At 35.1% G+C, this 22,872-nt stretch overlaps 4 protein-coding genes across 4 annotated transcripts; 2 read left to right on the top strand and 2 right to left on the bottom strand.

Annotated features, from left to right (window-relative positions):
- Positions 1-5,412: 5,412 nt before the first annotated feature.
- LOC143605737 (DEAD-box ATP-dependent RNA helicase 8-like) lies at positions 5,413-9,472 on the bottom strand. Its single transcript, XM_077081742.1, has 9 exons — positions 9,122-9,472; positions 7,594-7,654; positions 7,046-7,280; positions 6,723-6,961; positions 6,389-6,640; positions 6,124-6,304; positions 5,947-6,035; positions 5,777-5,850; positions 5,413-5,700 (listed from the first exon to the last, which is right to left on the bottom strand). The coding sequence occupies exons 1-9, from the start codon at positions 9,460-9,462 to the stop codon at positions 5,622-5,624; spliced, it is 1,551 nt and encodes a 516-aa protein (XP_076937857.1). The 5' UTR covers positions 9,463-9,472; the 3' UTR covers positions 5,413-5,621.
- A 4,548-nt stretch (positions 9,473-14,020) lies between these two features.
- LOC143605741 (ubiquitin-like domain-containing protein CIP73) lies at positions 14,021-15,968 on the top strand. Its single transcript, XM_077081744.1, has 5 exons — positions 14,021-14,105; positions 15,230-15,359; positions 15,454-15,571; positions 15,657-15,767; positions 15,844-15,968. Exons 2-5 carry the CDS (start codon positions 15,243-15,245, stop codon positions 15,966-15,968), a joined length of 471 nt encoding a protein of 156 aa, XP_076937859.1. The 5' UTR covers positions 14,021-14,105; positions 15,230-15,242.
- Positions 15,969-16,826: 858 nt separating this feature from the next.
- Positions 16,827-18,918, bottom strand: LOC143605736 (cytoplasmic tRNA 2-thiolation protein 1). The gene is made up of 10 exons (XM_077081741.1): positions 18,766-18,918; positions 18,498-18,612; positions 18,238-18,380; positions 17,998-18,117; positions 17,796-17,908; positions 17,616-17,708; positions 17,493-17,533; positions 17,335-17,401; positions 17,118-17,229; positions 16,827-17,021 (listed from the first exon to the last, which is right to left on the bottom strand). The coding sequence occupies exons 1-10, from the start codon at positions 18,856-18,858 to the stop codon at positions 16,860-16,862; spliced, it is 1,059 nt and encodes a 352-aa protein (XP_076937856.1). The 5' UTR covers positions 18,859-18,918; the 3' UTR covers positions 16,827-16,859.
- Positions 18,919-20,110: 1,192 nt separating this feature from the next.
- Positions 20,111-21,485, top strand: LOC143605739 (LIM domain-containing protein WLIM2a-like). The gene is made up of 5 exons (XM_077081743.1): positions 20,111-20,245; positions 20,570-20,663; positions 20,750-20,769; positions 21,062-21,163; positions 21,237-21,485. Exons 1-5 carry the CDS (start codon positions 20,111-20,113, stop codon positions 21,462-21,464), a joined length of 579 nt encoding a protein of 192 aa, XP_076937858.1. The 3' UTR covers positions 21,465-21,485.
- The last annotated feature ends 1,387 nt before the right edge of the window (positions 21,486-22,872 follow it).

The following is a 22,872-nucleotide window of genomic DNA, read 5'->3' as shown; positions in this document are numbered from 1 at the left end:
GTTTCAGGAAAATGTGCTCGTCCATGCAAAGTGGCGCTGCCACTACGAGCTAATCAATAATTCCGTCCCGCGGGTTACGCGCGGACGTTGTGCCGGAAAACAAGGCGCTCGTCCATGCAAAGAGGCGCGACCCCTACGAGCGGGCTCAAACCCATAGTACTGCCCCATGACCATACTAGGCACTCGTCCATGCAAAGAGGTGCGACCCCTACGAGTGGGTGGATCAAACCAGCAGTCCCTACCCTTAGAGTTCCAATGGTAAAGTGATCACTTACTCGAGTTCTAGCGCACACACATCGAAAACCTTAGATAACCGTTCGCATTGCTCATCATGAAATATAATTTAAACACATAATCGCTTGCATAGCTTGTAAGTATACCATGATAAAACATTATTTAAGTACGTGTCCCTCGCCCCGAAAACAGTTTAAAAACAGTGAAAACAGCGAGAATAGGGGCTGTGAGACTCACCTGTGGTTCTTGTTAAGGGATTAATCGAGATTCGGGTTTTCTTGGTGTTGGCCTCGGAATCGAAGGTCTAGAATACGATTAAATAACAAGTATATATATTAAGATCAAGAATTAGGAGAATATAAGGGTTGGAAAGCAGATCTCAAGGTTATATTCTAGGCTTACCTGGTAACAGGATCGGAAACGAAAACAACGGATGCTTGGGAGATGATTAGTGCAAGTTGCAGTTCTTAAGAGAGAAGTTTGAAGTGTGTTTTGGTGATGATAATTTAGGTTACATATTTATAGGCAAACTCAAGGGAACACAATCCCTTGCTCTAGGGGATTGTAATCTTTTCATATCTAGGGGTAATGATGATAAAGTATGGAAATTATTATTATTTATTTAAAAGTGGAGTAGTGGATAAAAGATTTTGATTTTGATTTGGTCAGGACATGCAGGTCTGTGGTTGGTGGGAGTAGGGTGGCTGACAGTTGACTTTTCATGTTACAGTGTGCTTTTTCAGGTACTTTGTCAGTGTACAGTAAAAAGTGGAAAATCTCTGAAACACGCTACCGTTTCTTTTTGGGCGGGAGTAATCTCCTTACAACTGGAGAATAGACTAAGTGTTCTGCGCGTATTACTTTGTGCGCATAGCTTTCTGCGTGAAGGACATTTCTTTGCTGCGGGTAGGTGCGTGACCTTCTCGCAGTCAGGGACATTGAGTTTCATTTGTAGATTCTCCAGGTGGTCTTGGTATTTCAACATAGTGATCAGTTATGTTGAAGTCAATTCCATCTTGGAGCTTCAGACAAACTAGCTCTCAATGTTCCCGCCATGCGGGGAGGTTAGTTCCCTTCCGCACGCGCATAAACGATTTAGGGTGCACCCGCCTTAGCATCATGCGTGACGGTCAACCCATTAGACATCATAACGTTAAGGTACATGAAAACATAAAGCCAAAACATTCGCGCATGGCGCATATAACATATGCTCACGCTGGTTCTTAACATGGCGCGCTCGCGCAGGGCGCACATAACAAATGCACGCGCTGACTAACATGGCGCGCTCGCGCAGGGCGCACATAACAAATGCACGCGCTGACTAACATGGCGCGCTCGATATTTACAATCACCTAATTATTAGGTTGATTACTTAGTTTATAGGATTGAGAAATTTACCGGGTGTCACACATATCGCTGGCTATCACTTGACAACAGAATTCTCTGGCATAACACGGGGTGGGACGAAAACCCAGGTGGGCTTAAGTTTGTTGGACGTAATTTCCGTTGGATCGACTCATCGAGCCTATGATGAGTTGGTGTCTTGTTTATCAAGTTGAGCACGTGACTTGGTTTACATGGAATAAATTACTTGGTGAACAAGTCGAGCAAATGACTTGGACAACATGGGATTTATTTATTATTTATTGCTTAAATATGTTTTTACTGATTAGTGTTTGAGTATGATAAGGAGTTTGTATTCTAGTCTAATTAGGTTTTCATGTTTAAACTAGTATATATACCCGAGCTTGTGGGTTATATCATTAAGAGATTTGAGTATTGTAATTTTCGAGCTAATGAAAGTTACAAGGATCGAGCTTATGATCTAAAACTATTGTTTGTGTTTATTGATCCTGGTCACCAAACTTCAAAGTTCGCATTGGCAATTACCTCACAAGGCCTAACTCAAATTGTTATAATCTATCTAAAGTAAAGCAAGTGAGGATCGAACTTGAGCCTCCACTAAAGAACCCAAGTCGTCCTATTGACAGGCCACAAGCAGGGCCGTCTCCGAGAATTTAATACCTCGGCCGAGCCAAAATAAAAAGGCTCGTAGGCCTTAACAAAAGTTTTTTATTCGCTAATGTACATGGATAAAACTATTATCGACCGATTTATTATAACCAGAAACCATTCTGAGCATGTAATTATCTCATAAACCATTGCAAATAACCTTATTTTTAATACCTAAGAAACATATATATGTAATATGTATAAAAGTTTGTGCCCCCGAAACTTATGTGCCCCGGCCGATGGCGTGGCTCGCACACCCTCCGAGCCTCCCTTGGCCATAGGTGGTGGATTGCATGGGACACCTTAGTGCTATTTATTTAAATTTGTATAATTTATGTTAGGAGAAACTTAACGTACAAATTAAATTAACGTGTTAACTGTGAGAATCAAGTAGTGTAATTATGTAATTAAATCATAGTGTAATTGTAATTACACTATGTTGTATATATAATTACACTACGTTAATTAAATTTGTATTTAATCCAAACTCTTTATGTTATGTTATAAAAAGGTTGTTTCAGTTTTTAGAATTAAATTCATTAATATATTATTATAATTGTTTCTTTCAAATACCAAACTTGATTGAAGTTATTAACTGAAACGAATTTGATGGGGGGGGGGGGCGATCACGTCGAAAATCAAAATACCGATTTGTTTGTAACCGAAAACGATCAATTATAACCAAAATCCGGTTATCGGTTCGGTTAAAATAGTAAGTAACGTTTAACTCATTAACAAAGCACAACACAGTCATAAAACTATTGTACAAGCTAAAATGATTTAATTGATATTTAAGTATTTTTATGTAACGGCTTGTAGGTTAATGATATTAAGATGTACACATAATGATACCGTCTTTTTTTTAGGTTCAGGGTTTGAGTTACACATACATAATTCATAATTGTCGATCTAGATTTAGGAATAGAAATAGACGGATATGTGATTTCCGGTTGTGAAAAAGATAAGACTTTTAACGATAATAAGTGATGATTTTTCTTTGAAAGACAACACGAAAAAAAGTTGTTAACGAGAAAAAGACAAGTGAGACCCAAATTGAGCAATAACATGTTCATGTTTAACGTGAATTAGGTTTGTGGGGACGACAATTAGCGCGTCTTAAAACTCATTTTGAATTTCGTGATCGAACTGCTAACTATGGTTACAAAAAATAACAAACTAAACCGGACGATTATGCAAAATGACTTATTTACCCTCTCCATTCTATTCACTAGTTTCTGATTTCTCTCTTTAATGATTCAAAGTTTGAACACAATAACTGGTCATGATATAAAATTACAAACTACATAACTATCTCAATATTATTTTTTTTTTGTTAAAAAAAAAACAAAACTATAATGTAAATTCTGTTACATGCATATAACAAAATAACAAAATTTATAGATAAATCATAAATCATAAATAACATGTGATTTGCAAATATCACGCCTAGGCACCGAGTAATCCAAGAGTATTCTCTTACTACGCTGACTACTCGCAACTTCACAGTTGACTGACTTGACACCACCTAGCGATTTTCACAACCATAATCGAAGCTCTACTACAAACGAATCCGATTATTATTAGCTGGCGAAAGCTCAACCGGGGGGATCACAATAAAAACAAGTGCGGCCATAATCCCGACGGGAAACAACATCATCATCATAGGCGGCGGAGGCAATGGCGGCAGTATTAGCGGCACCACCAATAGCGACGCGGTTACAATAGCAAGCAATGCAGCCAGTTTCATGTTATTGTTCCTCTTTTGAATCAGTTTCATAAGTTTGAATGATGATATTTAAACATGAAAATATTAGAATGAGAATCAAAATGTTGATAACATCAAATCCCAATGTGATACGTCTACCAGAAGATCTGTCTATTTTTTTAATTGTTTTTGCTATTTGCGGATCTTTTTAATGTTATAAAATGATGCACTTGCACAAGTTTATATGTTGTGTACTTTTGTTTATTGTTTTTGGAAAGTTGTGTGTACACGGTGGCGGGTACAAGAAGAAAGATTCTGATTGTGTATTGGGACTAGTAGTATAGATGAGAATATGGGGGCACATGATTAAAGGTTTCATAATGGTTATAAAACTTAATTTAAAAAATTCAGGCTTTCTCATCTATGGTGGGTTTGGAGAGTGAAACAGAGATAAACGGGTAGGTCAGTAGTGACAGTTAGTGATCCAAATGACAGATAAGGAAAACATTTTTTTAGTTATAGACTGTGCGTTTTTTTTTAATTCAAATGTGTGTTCGGATTCAAAGAATAACTATTAAAAAGAAGAGTATACGACGACACTGAGAAATGGAGATCATATCATACTCGGTGAGAACATGAGTGGATCGAAATACATTGAAGAGTTTGGAATAGAAACAAGAGGTATGAAACGCCTCCCTTAGTGCAGCCATCGACATCTAAGCTTGATTGTTGTGCTTTTGACAAGCAGTAAAGGTTGTATGATTTTGGAACAGAACAGTCGGTCTGTTGAAATTAGGTGAACAAGAAGTCAGAGCTTGATAGGCATGTGTCGTCAGGTTTTGGTTACAATAGGGTTGCTCATATCCTTGGTTTATTCAGTTTTAGATGTTTCGGTTCAATTTGGTTTTCTGTTTAAAAAGTTTCGTCAGCATTATCCTAATACCACAACTATCGTCACCACAACTTTCTCTCGTCACGCTATAAAAAATACGATGGAAAAATCAAATTGTAACCCGAGTCTGTTTTGACTTAACCAAATGGGAAGTATTTAGAAATGTGTATGCATGATGCATCTATCTCAATACACGCCTGCTTATACATCTACATAATTTGAACACAACCACTTTTCAAGATTTTTTTTTAATTTAAAACTCAAGTCACTACAAATTTACAATAAGTCCTCGTAACAGCAGCAGCTGTGAATTAAAAAATATAATGAAAAAAGAACACTTTCCAGCATACTAGCCAGATTTGGTCCTTGCACAGATAAAAAAACAAGTCTAGAACAGAAAAGAAAAACTCAAATTCATAACCAAAACAACAAAATCTAAAAGTTCAGACATTTTTTTTTTCTTTTTCTTTTTCTTTCTACTCTACTTTTTTTTTTTGTTTTGTTTTTTTGTTTTTTTCTTTGGTTTTTTGAAAGATGCAAAGTCAAACAACCTAAAAGATAAAGACGCTAAAACTTAAACGAAAAACAGGGTGACGGAAAAGAAACCAGCATTTGTCCTTGGTTTCCCAAAATAACCAATTAGATGTATATTTCATTACTTAAAATCCAGATTTTCTCGAGTCGATGCTTGTTAACACACCATACTTCTTTCTCCAAATTGACGACTTCAGTTTTGACTTACACAAATGCGTGACTATATCACGTGAGGAGCATCTTTCAAGCGCAATAAATGGCTTGATCAATTTGCGGGGGAATTTGTTTTATTTCGGTCCCAAGCTCCTGCTCAATCCTATACCTGCAAACAAACACATTGGCACATGTGAATCTGGCAAACCACTAATGCATTACATGAGAAATGAAATAATGCTTACATGTTAAATCGATCTTCATAAGTTATTAAATTCACAGCTAACCCTAGATGTCCAAACCTTCCAGAACGTCCCACCTAAATATCAAAAGACCAACATATTTCATTCAATATCATTCAAAAGCAGATATGTTGTTTGAGCTTATTTAGTGTAATAATTAATAAAGAATTTACCCTGTGAAGATATGTTTCAGCATTCTTGGGAAAATCAAAATTAATCACAACATTCACTGCTTGAATATCTATACCCCTTGTAAACAGATCTGTCAAAACAAACATATTATACATTAGTGTGAATCAAAGTAACTGTAAAAAGCTATTTCGCAAAGCAAAGCATGAAGAAGAATATACCAGTACAAACAAGGTTCCTGCATGCACCGTTGCGGAAGTCATGAAAGACACGATTCCTGTGATCTTGCAACATTTTAGCATGAATATAGAAACAAGAGTAACCCAGCTCTGTAATTTTCTTAGCTAATAGGTCAACTCGGTTGACCGAGTTGCAAAAGATTATAGATTGATTGATTTGCAACTGTTAACAAAAAAAAACATCAAGATTAATAAAAAAGTAACGACAACATTTACCAAAATAAAAAGATATTAAGTTTGACCTAACCTTAGAGAAAAGAGTATTGAGACAATGAACCTTCTGCCTTTCTTCTACAAACGCATAAAACTGTGTGATACCTTTAAGAGTAAGTTCATCCATCAAATTAACCACATATGGTTTTTTCAGGTATCTGTCCTTGAAATCTTTGACTGTAACTGGAAACGTAGCTGAAAACATCAGAATTTGTCTTTGTTTGGGAAGAAATCCAATTAGCTCTTCCACAGACGGCTGAAACTCCGGGGACAACAGTTTATCAGCCTGCATTAAAGAAAAAACACATATTATATTTACTTTAAATTCAAATAAACACAATTTGTATACTATATTCAGATTTGCTTACCTCGTCCATAACCAACATTGCACATTCAGACAATTTGCATATTCCCTTTTTGGTAAGATCAAGAATTCTTCCAGGTGTACCAACCAACAAATGAACGGGTTGATATAAACGCATTATATCATCTTTTAAACTTGTTCCTCCAGTAGTGACCATCACTTGAATTTGTAAATGTTTTCCTAGTTCCTTGCAGACTTGAGATGTTTGTAGAGCTAATTCTCTGGTTGGAACTAATATGACAGCTGTAATTATTGCAAAAACCACAAGTTAGCTAGAAGTAAAATGCATATTGGTCAAAATTAACACATGAAAAGATTAATGTTAACCTTGAATAATATTTTTATCTGTGTCAATCTTTTCAAGGACTGGAATACAAAAAGCTGCTGTCTTTCCAGTTCCATTTTTGGCTCTTGCAAGAATATCACTTCCAGTCAGTGCAATTGGGATACTTTCTTCCTGTATAGGTGAGGGTCTTTCGAAACCCTTTTCATAGATCCCCATAAGTAGCTCCCTTTTCAAAAAATAATCCTCAAATTCATTTCCTTTTGTAGCAGTGACATCCTGTAAAAAAAATGGAACAATCATATCATAAAAAAAGGTTTATTGTAAATGCTAATTTCCAGAATAAGTATAAATCTTTTTGCTATTTGGATCATCTAGTATCATCTACATATGATCTCAGGTAACAACCAAACAGACGTAAATAATTATCTTAAGATAACAATCAGAACTTTCTGTATTTATAAACTGTACACTTGTTATTAATAGATAAAAAACTACTAAACAAAGATAAGACACACTGACACACACGAAAAGAAAATGCATGATGCATCACTGCGACAAAAGAGTTAAAATTGCATATGTACTAACGTACCTCAGTCTTGTAGCGGGTATCTGCTGCAGGTACATTCAGTTTGGCCTTCCAGTCTTGAGAGCTAATCACCCAAAATGCAAACAGATATAAGTTCACAAGTAAACATATAAGCATAAAGGCCTAATTACAAATAATTATGCACTGTATATAAGATAAACAGTTTAAAACATCATTGAATTAAAGCCTAAAGATCCAATGCAATGACCAAAACTTTTGAAAATACTCTAGCATAGGATGCAAACAACAAATCTAACATAATAAACAAATACAACTGATAGCGTGTAAGATTGCAGGAAGAAGTCACGTTTAGTAACTATATGCGTTCATGAACAATCACAGACGAGCACAAGAGACACAAATCAAGAAACAAAAGAGAAAACGGCTATAATAAAGTCTTTTTAAGAAAACGACAACAATGATTTCATCATAAACGAACAAACGCACACGTGTTGCTACAGAAAAAAAGATCTTTTACGATAACACGTGAAGGAATGAAAAGAATAGAGAAAAAAACAAAGAATAAAAAAGCCCGCCATTTATTCAACGGCATCTGTTTGTTCACCAAGAAACAAGACTTTCGAGTTTCAAGTCATACTTTGTAGCCACAAATTTAGCATAAGTTAAACTAATTAAAACATGGTATAAAAGAGAGATAGAAAACAGACTGCATAAATGCAAGGATTGAACCATATCAGCTTTGAGAGTTTTGAGGTATTATACTCCACTGCAGATACAGCCTGATAAAAAAGCTGACATCAGAGATTGATAGTCACATAGCATCAACTATCACGTGTTCAAAACGGCTCAAACAGATACCCACTTGAGATTGATAGTCACATAGCATCAGCTATCACGTGTTCAAAACGGCTCAAACAAATGCCTACTTGAGATTGATAGTCTCATAGCATCAACTATCACGTGTTCAAAACGGATCAAACAAATGCCTACTTGAGATTGATAGTCTCATAGCATCAACTCTCACGTGTTCAAAACGGATCAAACAGATATAGTCACATAGCATCAACTATGACGTGTTCAAAACGGCTAAAACAGACACCTACTTGAATCACTGAAAACGTCATAACTCAAAAGTCAAATATAACCAGTATCCTAACCTAATAACCTACTATAAATATTCTAACCAAATATCCATTACACAATACCGGCTTTCTTCATAAACAGCTCCACACGCGTGCAGATATAAATATAATTATAATCACATAACAAACAAAAACATACACAAATGAACTATTATTCCGTCCTGTACACTAACCTTGTACAGATCTTTACTCAAACCAATTCATACAATTAGATTAGGGTTTCAAAATTAGGGTTTCATACATCAAATTGGTTCAACAATACAACAATCATATGTAATATAACACAAATGAACACATCAATTAACCTTGTACAGATCTTTACTCAAACTAATTCACACAATTAAATTAGGGTTTCAAAATAAAAAGTCAATTAGTTCAACAATACATCAATTAAACGTCACATAACACAAATTAACACATCAATTAACCTTGAATCGATGGTGCCGCCATCGGAATAGACTGATTTGTCAGCTTCATTAACAGGAGTAGGGTTAGGGTTTCGTCTCAGCCACTGTTGTTGCTGCTGCTGCTGTTGTTGCTGTGGTGGTCCGGATTGTTGTTGTTTTGGAGCGTACTGTGATTGGTGTCTGGGTTGATGAAACTGATTAGGGTTTCGTGGTTGATGATTATGATGGTGGTGCTGGTAATTAGGGTTTGGTTGGAAGTTACCGCCGCCGCCACCGTCGTAGCCGCGGCCGTTGCCGATACCGGGAGGATACCGGCGGTTGTTGTTGCCGTAGTTGTTGTTGTTGTTACTATTATTGCTCATCGGAAGATGATCGGAGTGCGTGTGTGATTCGATTACGATTACGATTACGATTACGATGACGATGAAGTGAACCCTTGGTTTGGTTTGGCCCGATATCTGGTTTAGTTTGTTTTTAGATTTTTAGATCACACGGATCCCCTGTTCATTATAATAATCACTTTTTTTTTAAATAAACCAGTGTTTCGATTACGTCATTCACTCGTTCACGCAACTATTTTTTAAATCGAGCTACTGAACCTTCAAATCGAGTCTCGTTGGATTTTTTGTGGGTCAAGAAAGTGATGGAGGAGAAGATGTGGGGTCGGGATTTGCGTTATATGTATTTACAACAACAACAAATGTGCCTAGTTAATTTCACTAATATCAAAAGCTATTAGTAGGGTTTGGGGAAGGTGTGATGTAGGCAGACCTTACCTCTATCCATGAGGATAGTCTGATAGAGAGGCTGTTTCCAAAGAGACATTCGGCTCCAAAGCATGCAACATACAAATACATATGTACAAATAACAAAACATATAGTGATAAAGTGGCGTAGTTAAATATCAGCACATATGAGATCATAGAATCCAAATAGACATACCAGCAAAAGAACAAGCACAAGCAAAATCTCCTAAAATGTAGAAGAGTTTACGTCCATACGCTAAAGTTAAGTTTCAAAAGTGGCATTCTCTAGGACTCCTTAACCTTAATCCCATGTCTTCATGAAGTCCTGTCGTGGACCATGTCCTCAGAGAGGTGTAAGTTTAGCAAATCATGTTTTCCTCTCATCCCAAATCAATTTGGGTTTGCATCTACTCCTCATTCCTTCTACATTGAGGTATTCCACTGCTCTAACTGGCAATGTTACATGTCTTCTCTTCATATGTCCATACCATCTCAATCTCCCCTCTTTTAATTTTTTTTTTCACATATGCTAACAACTCCTAGTTGTTCCCTAAAAATCTCATTTGTTACTCGGTCTAACCTTGTGTGCCCACGCATCCACCTCAACATCCTCATCTCCGCCGCCTCCATCTTACACACTTGTGTTTTCTTGATGGCCCAACAGCCTGTCCCATATAACAAAGCAGGTTTAACCGCTTTCCTGAGTGACCTGATAAAAAGATTATTTTTCATTGAAAGCAACACATGCTAAAAAAAATAATGTTAAAACATTTAATTTAATAAAATATGAAAGTTGAGGGACTTAATTATAACATTTTTTAAACTTGAGTGACCTGATTGAAGCACTTTGAAACTTGTTTACTATTTTACAAAGTTTAACTTTAAAAAAATCGTCATTTATGTTTTTTAAAAGCGTTTTCTTGAAGTCTATATGTGACGGGATTTTAACAGTCTTTGCTATTTGACGCTTTATGTCCGACTGGAAGAAAAATTTCGATAATGAAATCAACGGTAATTGAAAGTTCTGGAAAATTATATTTGTGATGCATTGAAGAAGTCAAAAAGTGATTATGTTTTAGTCAAATATTTGAAGAAACTGGAAGGTGGGTGGCGATTGCGATGAGACGAGAATGACGATTTATGGCAGGGTGTTGAGCGATGGTGGCGGTGTCAATGATAATGGTGCAGGAACTTTAGACCCCTTTTCACTGCTTCGATTGTACTTTAACTTGATACACTATTTAGATACGAAGTGGCTTGACCTTATGGTCTTGGCATTCATAATTATATAAATATTACACTAAAAAAAGTTGGGGCGTTACAATGTCAAGACCATACAGGATTTTAATTGTCCTTGCTATTTGATGCTTTATGTGCGGCTCGAAGAAATATTTCGATAATGGAATCTACAATAATTGAAAATTTTCGAAAATTGAATTTGTGATGCATTGAAAAAGTCAAAAGGTGATTATGCTTAGTCAAATATTTGGAAAAATTGGAATGTGGCGACAACCGCGATCGGTTTGTTAGTTGTAGCAGGGTGTTGGGCGATGGTGACGGTGTGAATGATAATGGTGCGGGAACTTTATACATTATTTGGGCGACATGATAAATAAATAGATTTTAACGTTGTAAAACCCCGACTCTTTTTAGTTTAATACTTATATAATTATGAATGTCAATACAGTAAGGTCAAGCAACTTTGTAACAAAATATTGTATCAAGTGAAAGTACAATCGAAGCACTGGAAGGGGGTCTGGTACTAATTGGGGATCGGAAGAAGAGATGATTAAGTTATACCCCCTGCTTGTTTGATACATAACTAGCTTCGAGGACATAAACACGTGAAAGGGATGGTATTTGTAACATCTTGAGTTTTATTTTGGAACGAGTAATGAAGACTGATCATATTTAAAAATTTTAGTGATTGAAATAGTAATGAAGGCTAGCAGTCATGATCTTTGATTCTTTCTTACTCTTATTGTATTCATGTGCTTTCGCTTTGCTCTAGGCTTACCTTAGCTTTGTATATGTCTTACGTCGGTTTTAATGTAAAAGTGCAACACTAGCCTTTGTTTATGCATTTTTAACTGGTTGCTTATCTAGTTCTTTAGTTTCATGTCTATTGGTAGTGTACCAAAATTATTATTTATACTCATGTGTCCTGTCAGTTTATGATTTTCTTAATTACTTTGTACATTTAAAAAAGGGTTTTCTAGAGCCGAGTTTTCAATAAGAACAACCTCTTTAACCCTTGGGATATAGGCAATTTCAGCTTGTCCTCATCCCACCCTTCGTAAACCCTACTAGTAGTTTATGCTATAAGTGGGATTTTACTGGGTACGTTTGTTTGTTTGTAAATTTTATAAATGAAAGTTGTAATATGAAGTTGTACGTTTTATGGTGGAAATGAATAGCTTATTCAAGTGTAAGTACTCGAAAAGACGAAATAAGTAAAACTTGATTACACATCAAAACATGTATCTTCACTTTACAATTAAAATGAGGTTCTACATCAAAACATGTATATTCACTTTACAATTAAAATGTTAGTGTGAAAGGGTGGAGACCGGTGGTAATATATACGATAGCCATGAATGAGGTTTTGATGCTTGAAAGGATTGAATGTTAAAAGTGGAGAATGAAGTCTATAGTCATCTTCAATCATAGAAGAACAAGCGGTAAGCTTTTCTTTTAACACTAAACCCCATAAATCCCCATATAGAAATGAGTTTTGGGTGAAATGATAGTATATCTGGAAATTCAGTTTTATTAAAAATTTAAAATCGTACGTGAATGCGTGACTGTGACTATGTGAGTCTAACCTTTTCTGTTATTAGACTTGAAAAGATAGCAGGAATTGTAAGTATTGTATAAAAACTATGTATTCAACTTTAAGAAATTGACCCAAGTTGGATTTTCTATATTGGTAGTATTTAAACACTATAACTTTTCATAATGAATTATAATCATCATTAGGTTCTTTAATAAAGTTTTGAATAGAAATCCATTTTTGAAGATATTTACTAAAAAATCAGCTAACAGAACGAATAATTGTTAAGTTAGGTGTTTGATGGTCTATATATGGGGAACTTTAAAGACTTATAATGTCATTTCAGAAAGTGACATTGGTCAAATTTGTAACCACATGGAGAAGTTTTGAATAAAAACTAATGGGTTCTTGTGATGAAATTTTTTTCTAACTCAAAAAACATAAATATATGGATTTTTACACAAACTGAGTGCGGTGAAAAATAAAGATTTCAACTCAAAATGTATTCCACTAGTGCGCACACATATGTTTCAACCTCGTGATACATATCCTTAACTATCTCCATACACTTGACAAACACCCCTCTTCTTTCAATGTTATCCTAGATCATTAGACGTGACATCTTTCGTAAGCCTTCTCAAAGTCAATGAACATCATATGCAAATCTCGCTTCTTCACCTTATAGCACCATTACACATCCTCATTTTTACCCTCTTTTATCTATATTTTTTACATGTGATTGATTATCCAGAGACAATATTTTTTTTCCAAACATTTCATACACAATGAAACAATGATTTTTTAGCTATAACAATTAAAAAGATAAAAACTTTTATAACTTACAAATATAACCATTAAATAACATATTTATGATATTATCTTCCACACCCTAATACATGAATTGTAATGTTTTGATGACACACACCAATAACATATAATATTGTGTGAATACACACATACATACATAATCAACCGAATCCTAAATCAATTGAACCAAATACATAAAGGAAACTAAAGAAGACGAATACATATATGGACTGATACAAAACTTAAAACAATATACCTGATAATACATAGTTGATTGAAATCATTGCAAATTGAATTCCGTAACCGATTGAATCCCAACTGAATAATAAACACACCACATACTGAACGCATGTTATAACCGCTCAATTCAATTCTTAAAATATAACGAACAATAACGACTGTAATAAATATAACCATAAACGTAGATACAAGAAACAACGTCTGAGATCAACCTGTAACGTCACCAGGGTAATAAATATTACGGAGTCTGAGGGAGTGTCAAATTACCCTTTTGCCCATCAATATGTATAAGTGAATATATACATACATATACATATACAATATCTTACATACATAGTCAATTGTTAGTTAGTTTGTTTGTTCTAGATCGTTCTACGAATCTTCAGGGAGTCAATCAACACGTCAGTCACTATTCGGCATTCAACCATCCATCCACTCTGTAAGTATAAAGTAATAATATATATATACATATATATCATCCAAATTAACCTTCTTTGTAACTTAATACGGATTGATTTCTGATCTCATATCCGTCAATCAAGTGAGTTATTATTATTAACCATCGATTTGCTGTTAAATGTATCGACTTTATATATTTTGATTGAAATCGGAAGTTGAGGCTTTGATTATACGTGTATTTGGCAAAACCCCCAATTTTTTTACTGTGTGATTGAAACCCAAAACCCTAATTAAGCTGTATGGTTTTGTTTTTGTTAAAGATTGAAACTTTATTAGGATTAGCATCAGAGTTTTGATTTACGATCTGGGTAGTTGATGAATTGTTATAATATGTTGATATGGTCATGTTTGAAGCTGAATGTGTGCATTATGTGCTGCGGTTTACATATATTGTCATATTGATATTAGGTTTATATTACTTTTACTTAATTTCTTGATCAATAGTGATAGTAGCTCGTGGAGACGTAGGATTAGGGATTTCTAGGAGAACGTATCGGCTTTAGGGATTAGGAGTGTTTTTTGGTGCAGGGGGAGCGTAAACCTAGTCGGTTGGGGGGTGGGATCTGAATTTTTTTTAGGTTTTTGTTAATTTGTGTGGGCCCTTGGGTGGGCAAAAGTGAAACTGCACTAATTTTGACGTTATTTCACTAATTTTGTGAAAATAACGTTAAAAGTGACGGAAGGTTAATCAGGCATCATGTGGTGGCGTTGATAGCCGAAAGACAAGGGTACATGCACCAATTGGTCTGGGTCCTGATGGTTGAGTGTTATGTGCCTTATGTCCAAGGCTTGATGCAAAACCTCTAGCGAGCCGAGGGTCTCACTGGAAGCAGCCTTTCTATTCCTATGGGGTAGAGGTAAGGCTGTCTACATTTTACCCTCATTAGACCCTACCATAGCTTTGCTATTGGTGGGATTTACTGAGTACGATGATGATGTTAATACGTGTTTGTGTATTGTGTATGCCTTCCTGACAAGCTTTTTACGTATTGCTACTCCCGCTACTGGCAGATTTTGATGTGTTGTTATGTGTTATGTGCGTGTTTTTTAGTGCTGTTGGCATGCACTTTTATTTACCTCATTGTGTTATGGTTCTTGTTTCAGATTCAACTATCCAATGGCAGATGAACATGTGAGCATGAGCAATGTTACTGGAGAAAGCTCTGACTCAACAGTTGACATCCATATCAAGACACTTGAATCACAGTTGTACAACTTTCGTGTCGATAAAAATGTATCATGTGTTTATTTTTTACTTATATAGTTACATATGTTTATATCTTGTTAATCAAATTGCTCATTTGGCTTTTTTCTATGTTAAATTTCAGATGCTGGTTTCAGCATTGAAGGAGAAAATAGCTAATGATGTGGGCCTCCCGGCTGGACAACAAAGATTGATCTTTAGGGGCAAGGTTCTGAAAGGTGAACATCGTCTTTCTGAATATCGTATCCTGTTTTTTAATTAGTTTGATTATTAATATGTTAAAGTGAAGATCATATGTTCATGCTTGAAAGCCTTAACGGTTTATAGACGTTGAAAGCGGACACACATTGCATCTTGTGGCTAGACAGCCTGTTGAGTCGCAACCTTCTTCTGGTTCTTCTGCCAACACAACTACAAATAGTAGTAACACTAACACAGGTATGAATGCGATTACCTCTTTATCACTTTATGCCATATTAAGTGCTATAATTTCATTGTCGCATTATTGTTACAGGACCAGATTCTAATGCTCCTGGTTCACGTCCACGTGTTGCCGTTTCACACAGTGTTGTACTTGGCACGTTCGGTGGTGGGGACCAGAATGCCAGTGGTGCTCAGGATATTAGTCGGGTGTGTTAGCCTTTTGGTGTTCCGTACCATGTTGTCCCTAAACTGATAATTTAAACCTTAATTGGTTCCAGTTCGTACACCCTTAATTGGTTCCGGTTCTGACAACCCCTCACTACCATCACTCATCTCAATATCTGCCATGGTAACCAAATGCTATATGAGAAAGTTTTGTGTATGAAAATGTTATGTGTTTACTGTTTAGTGATATATTTATAATAGAAATTGTGTGGGATTTTGGTACAAGTATCACACATTTGTTTTAAGTGTTTGATTGGTACTATCAACACACTTATCAAGTGTTTTGAGGTACAACTATCACACTTATGTTAAGTGTTATGTTTAATGCACCCGATAGTCGGTATAGCAAACGAAAGGGAAAACCAATAATATAATCGTAATATGTCCAAAACGTGTTCGTTCTTTTGTATTTTTTTTTGAATAATAAAAATTGTTCATGAACATTATAAGCCAATAAATAAACAATCTATCTTTTACTGTCCCCGTTGGTGGAGCTGAGAGACAGTGGCTTCGTACCGAGACAGGCAGTTTTGAGAGCGGAGTCTAGGAAGGTTGCTAAGCATGAGACATCGTGTTTGGAGAATCAGCACGTGTTCATTCCATTTGCCTTCGACACTTTTGGATCCCTAGCTCCCGAGGCGGTTCGCTTCTTGGAGCGGGTGCAGAAGGTGGTTCACAGTGACTCGCAGAGCCCGAGGAACCAAGGATTTATATTTAGTAGAATATGCTTTGCGATTCATAAGGGGATAGCGGCGCAGCTTGTTGCTCGCTTACCCATTATCCAGATGTAGTTCGGTTTGTGTTATATATAAAAGGATCAAAATATTAAATAATTTGAAGTTAAAACTGATATCAAAACTAAGCCTCAAGAAATAAACTTCATTAGAAATCAAGACCTCCACATGCTTTGCTCTGTAAATTCTTCACACCATTTTGTTGACCATCCTTTTGACTCTCACCGTTTACCCCTCGAGTCCTCCCAATCCCAAGCTTTGGCAAACCCCGATTCAACCCGTCCAACAAAACACACGCTTTACACCATTTCTGCAAGTTTATAATAAACATGTGAAATAAAATTTAAAAAACTATAATAATAATATTATTATAACAATAACTATTTAAATAAACAAATAAACTTACCTGGCTAGATATATAGCCACATCGTTGACACGTTCCCTGCTCGGGCATCTTTGTGGTTGTCGCGATCCTGAAATCCTTGCCTGATTTTATGATGTCGAGTATTGCTCGAGGTCTATATTGTCAAACCATTTAAATTAAACAAAACTCACGCTTGTATAAAAGTATTTGTATTCAATCTTTAAGTCAAGTATCAGTCGTTACATATATGCAAACAAACCTTATTCTCTCTAGATCTTTAATAAACTCCCGAGCAAAACCACGATACGCGTTTGGTGAATATATGCCTGCGTTTTACAAAACACAACTTTTTTTTAAGAAAAACAAAAAAAATTAAAAAATGTTGCAACTTTTATGGAGGGTATATAACGAACTTACATTCTGTTGAAAAGTAGTCGAGTTTCTTAAAGTATGCATACGTAACCAACGATTAAGGTTTTGCAACAACAATCATAAAATACAAATATACAAAAATAAAAAAAGTTAACAAATAAAGGATATATAACAATTTCCTTCTCGTATGTGTACTTAAACGGCTTGCATCTAGGAATCGGTCCATCTTCACCAGTAATTATAGATGTGCATCTGCTTAATCTACAAACATAACCAAAGTAGATTAATACATTAATATTCACACTAAACATAATCATAGAAACAAAAAAAAATATTTTTTTGCATTACCTAGCAATGTCGCCTCGCAGAATATTTAAAAGAACCGTTTCAGCAATATCATCAGCGTTATGTCCGGTAGCTAACTTGTCTACTTTTAACAAAGCAGCACCACGATCAAGAGCCTTAAAGAAAAAAGATTTCCAAACGCTAATAATTAATAGCCAAATTCAGACACTAATATTCGTATTAAACTTAAGTATAAATGGCTGACCTGGCGCCGAAAAACGCCACAAAACGTGCAATTATTCTTTAAACCGATCATCTTGACAATCTCGTCCATTGTCCAACCGTACAGATCCTTATACGAAACAACTTTGAGTGGCAAACCGTACTGCAAATCATAAATAGAAATTTACAAAGTGTGAATAAAAATCATAACCACTAAACGAACAAAATTGTAACTTTACAGTCCGAAAACTTTCCTTTTTATGAATATAACGATAACTTATACCTGAACCTCGTTTCTTTTAACGGTTTCAAGTGAGTCATCTCTATAGCCCGTAATCCCTTCATCAACCGATAACAGAAACAGATCTAAACCGTAGTTGTGGCGTCGGTTTAACTCCGACATCACATACGCAAGAACCGTAGAATCTGCACACAAAAATCAAATCTTTTATACACATTTCTCAAAATTATGGCACAAGTTTAGTTTTTTTTTAAAGGTTTAAACTTTAAAGTTGATACAAGCTTAACAATCATAATAACTACCTTTTCCACCAGAAGCTCCGATGGCGATACGCTCCCCGGGCTTAAAGAGGTTATTTTCCACAATTGCAGTATGAATCTCTTCCTCAAATACCACATAAAAACATTCCCTGCAAATCTTTATAATAACCAAAATAATGATAATAATATTAATATAACAAAACCCACAAATATTATTACTATATGGATTCATATAAATCAATTTTAATAATAAAGATTAACCCTAAAGTAAAGAATAAAGGGTTTCAATTTATAAGGTTTAAAGTTAAACCTGTTGAAGGGTTTTGGGTCGTTTGAGAGCTGGTCGCCGGAGGTTGCAGATGCTGCATAGCCGGAGGCTTCTGGTCTTATCGCCGCCGTCCATCGCCGCCGTTGGTTGGGTGGTTGCTTGCAGTCTTCTTAATTTTTATGTTTTATAATTTTAGGGAAAATCACATTTTATTATTTTACTTATTTGACCTTATTTTATTATTTGACGTTGAAGAATTGTTTTGATAATTCGTACGGGTGATACAATATCTATCGTCTTTTGGTTGTTGTTGTTCCAACTAATGAATTGACTGATAACGATCTCACATATTATCATATTTATTCCCAACAGCCAGCGACTAACAGAATGTTAACGCCGTTAGTTGCGGGTTACAAGAATAACGTTTTCGGCTAAAACAAGTCACATTTTTTTACCATGAAACTCAACTTGAACGCCACTACCAATTGACTCGCCACCAGCATTTGAGCACCGGTAACCAATTCTACCGATGGTTCTAGTGTTCAGGCGACGTCAATAATTAGTGAACTTTTACTAGAAAAAGTTCCTATATGTCCGTTCTAAAGTTTCAAAGATGTTGGGACGAAAATATTGAGTTTTTTTTAGCCAAAAACGTTTTTTCAGTAACCTGCAATTACAGACATTGACATTCTGTTAGTCGTGGACAATTGGCAACGAATATGATAAAGGTGGGATCATTATCATTCATTTCGTTAGTTGGGATCAGCAACGACCAATAGATAATAGTTGGGATTAATAAAATCAATATACATTTTTTTATAACGGTAACGAATTCTCCAAATGGACTACTTACGAAACTCAACACCTCGGGATACACTCGTGTAGTCTTCCATCATCACCAGGTGCCGCCAAAACAAACCACCTGGGTAATATGGAACATCACGACTCTTTCTTATCAGTCTACCACCAGCTCGTTGGTTAAATTATGATCAGTCTACCACCAGCTCGTTGGCTAAATTATGATTTTCTTCACTGTTTATTTAATTATATCATACATCACTCGTCACTGCCACTCTCATAATCTTGAATCATTTTTTTGCCACCTTAAAGAATACACAAAGTTTAACATGTAATATAGTTTTTCTTGTAACTACACAATTGATTTAAGTAGAAAATACAAGGGGTAATGTGTATTATCTCCTAAATATTCTTAAAACTTCTTTGATAAACATGCATATGTATAGCTCCACCCTTGATGCCAAAACAATCTTGTCCAGTCAATAACACCATTTCATGTTTTTATACTTTAAACCATTAATATTTTTAGGTTGTTTCTCCATTTTAGTTTTCGTTTGTTTTTCCAAAAAAGTTAGAAGCGTGGTAAGAAATGTCATTTAGCGGGACAATTCAGAAATGCAGGGCTTGTGATAAAACCGTTCATTTCGTTGAAATGATTTCTGCCGATGGAGTCCCGTATCATAAAATATGCTTTAAATGTGTCCAATGCAATGGAAAACTTTCGGTATGTTTATTGTTTTATAATTTTATTCTCTCATATTGTTTCAGATCACGGAATTGTTATATATAATTCTTTAGAGCATGTTCAAATCCAAAATTGATTAATCGGTGTTAGAAGATTTTCAGTTTCTTTATTTCTTTCCTTAATTACAGATATAGGATCGATCCAATACGTTTGGTCATTTTTATTAATAAATGTTGGTTTTGTTTCAAAAAATTATCATCATGTTATATTAAAAAAACATACGTGGAATATAAACATAACATATTGTTTTTATTACTACTATTTTTAGCTTCGGAAATTATGTTTGTAATGTTTATATGTTAGATGAGTAGCTACTTTCAATTGGATGGATCACTCTATTGTAAACCTCATTTCGATCAAAAGTTCAAGGAGCTTGGAGGCGCTGCGAGAATGCCATGTATGCTTTCTACAAATTAAATTATCGATTGCTATGTAATTATCTCGTTGATATTTAAAACTGACTTGAATTTTTATGATCATCAGCTAGCAGAGCAAATGACATGGTACGTAAAATTACTCTCTTTGAACTCTTCTAAGTTCGCAATATATGTACGTGTATCAACAAATGGTCGTTTAATGCATAACCAATTTTAAATAGATAATTATAAGAACCATATAAAGACGTGTACTTCTTGACTTGATTCTGATACATAAACAATTAAATAATTTCATCTATTTACATCTTTCATTATGTTTACTAACCAACTTATTTAAAATTGGTTATTTATTAAACGCACCCACCCACATATGTATAATTGTATGGATATTAAAATTTGAACGTAGTATTTTTAACAGGGAAGGAGCCCTAGTAAACTTGCTAGCAAACTATCTTCCATGTTCTCCGGGACCGTGGACAAATGTGCAGTTTGTAGCAAAACTGTGTATCCACTAGAAAAGGTTTGTTTTGAACTCTTAAATCTCAAAATATGTATAACTGGTTCGTGACGTTTTGCATATGATTGATTTGTAGGTAACCGTGGAGGGAGAATTTTACCATAACCAGTGCTTCCGATGCGCTCATGGAGGTTGCAAACTCACACCGTCTAACTACGCGGCTTTAGATGGGACGTTGTTTTGCAAACCACACTTTGCTCAACTATTTAAAGAGAAGGGTAGTTATGCTGACTTTGCAAAAACAGGCTCAGTAAAAAATAAACCTGAATCCAAAGAAGAACCGGAACAAGAACCAGAGCCATAATCGAAATAAAGTTGTTAAAAGAGTCATCAACAGATGTATTCGACTCGGTTTTTTGTTTGGGTTTTTGTTGTTTGATTAAATTACACTAAGTTTAAAAAAGTCAGAAATTTAAATTTTCTACATAAAGAGTATTTATATTTATAGTTATAGTTATGGATTGAGTGAGAAAACTCTATTGTTGTATCCATGTATATACATTTCAAATATTTGGAATATCAAACCTATACAATGTGAAATTAGAGTAACGTTCAAAGGGTTATAAAATTTAAGTTGTTTGGTTGATGACTTTCAACAAGAGTTGGTAAATATCTTCTGGTAGTCAATTTTTTTCTTGTATAGTTAGCCCGATTATCTTATTCTTTGAGCTATGTATGGTCTCGTTGTAAAGCTACACGTACTGAATCATTGAACAATGAGTCAGGAAAGAGAATATGATTTTAATTGGTGTTATAGTTAGTTTTTAAGGTTGTGTTATCGTAGAATGAAAGGTGAAAAAAAATGTTGTCATGTAGTCGTCACGTATGAAAGTGTGGTTTCATATTTCACCTTTTAGGCATGCCCGAGTCCCGACTCTAGCCCAAGTCAAATGAGGCATTCGCTTTGGGCCTCCAGGTTTTCAAGGCCACATTTTGTATATAATTCAATGTAGATTAGGCCTAAATTTATGGCTTTTTTAATGAACATGCACACAGTTGGATGATTTTTTGCTTTTTTTTTCTTTCTTTCATATACTTTTTTTTTTGTGTGTGTGTGTAATATTTGTGTGGATTAAGATGTTTGTGTGTCGATTAAAGTTTGGTTGATTTGAAAAGGTGTTAGAGGTTTTTGTATGGTTTTTGATGGTATTTTGTGTGTTTTTTTTTTCTATTTAAAAAGCTTAAAGATTTTCTCGTTGGATTTTTGATGGGTTTTGGAATTTTCTTTACAAATATCATAATATTTAAAGGAACCATATGACAAATTTCTCAAAGGACCATTGATTACTCCAATGGCTAATGTTATGTGGGTTCTTGTGTGGAAGTAATACTGATGCTAATCGCTAAGGTTTATTATAATTTTAGTCATGCTCTAAAATGCAACTCTATTACGTTCATTAAAGAGTTCGAGAGGTGTCGTATGAGTTCTTTTATGTAAATTAGGGGTATGTTTGGTATGGGGAAATGGAATGGGCTTTGGAATGGAAAGAGCAAAGGAATGGAATGGACAATGTCAGGGCCGTCTCCGAGAATTTATATGCCTCGGCCGAGCCGAAATAAAAAGGCCCGTAAACTCTAACGAGTAACGAAATATAATAAGCAAAAAAAAATAAGGCCTTATGTAAATGGGTTTTTTGTTTAGTTTAAACAATTAAATTTTTAAATAGGTTTACTTGGTTATGATTTAGGTTGTGTATAAAAAAAAACTTAAA

Source organism: Bidens hawaiensis, unplaced genomic scaffold (assembly GCF_021521415.1).
Source record: "Bidens hawaiensis isolate Kalapana, Puna unplaced genomic scaffold, B.hawaiensis_p1.1 tig00071022_1, whole genome shotgun sequence".
NCBI lineage: Eukaryota > Viridiplantae > Streptophyta > Magnoliopsida > Asterales > Asteraceae > Bidens > Bidens hawaiensis.
The sequence above is the reverse complement of the archived record's forward strand: the minus strand, read 5'-3'. Positions and strand labels throughout refer to the sequence as shown.

Bases quoted from the DNA above. Each gene is read 5' to 3' on its own strand.
- LOC143605739 (XM_077081743.1), top strand. From the start codon at position 20,111: ATGTCATTTAGCGGGACAATTCAGAAATGCAGGGCTTGTGATAAAACC. The intron at 20,770-21,061 runs GTACGTAAAATT...TATTTTTAACAG, and splicing joins CTAGCAGAGCAAATGACATG to GGAAGGAGCCCTAGTAAACT. The intron at 21,164-21,236 runs GTTTGTTTTGAA...ATTGATTTGTAG, and splicing joins CTGTGTATCCACTAGAAAAG to GTAACCGTGGAGGGAGAATT.
- LOC143605741 (XM_077081744.1), top strand. From the start codon at position 15,243: ATGGCAGATGAACATGTGAGCATGAGCAATGTTACTGGAGAAAGCTCT. The intron at 15,360-15,453 runs GTATCATGTGTT...GTTAAATTTCAG, and splicing joins ACTTTCGTGTCGATAAAAAT to ATGCTGGTTTCAGCATTGAA. The intron at 15,572-15,656 runs GTATCCTGTTTT...AACGGTTTATAG, and splicing joins ACATCGTCTTTCTGAATATC to ACGTTGAAAGCGGACACACA.
- LOC143605737 (XM_077081742.1), bottom strand. From the start codon at position 9,462: ATGAGCAATAATAGTAACAACAACAACAACTACGGCAACAACAACCGC. The intron at 7,281-7,593 runs GTACGTTAGTAC...TTTTTTTTACAG, and splicing joins ATACCCGCTACAAGACTGAG to GATGTCACTGCTACAAAAGG. The intron at 5,701-5,776 runs GTAAGCATTATT...GTTTGTTTGCAG, and splicing joins TATGAAGATCGATTTAACAT to GTATAGGATTGAGCAGGAGC.
- LOC143605736 (XM_077081741.1), bottom strand. From the start codon at position 18,858: ATGGACGGCGGCGATAAGACCAGAAGCCTCCGGCTATGCAGCATCTGC. The intron at 17,534-17,615 runs ATATCCTTTATT...ATCGTTGGTTAC, and splicing joins TACGAGAAGGAAATTGTTAT to GTATGCATACTTTAAGAAAC. The intron at 17,402-17,492 runs GTAAGTTCGTTA...TGTAAAACGCAG, and splicing joins CGACTACTTTTCAACAGAAT to GCATATATTCACCAAACGCG.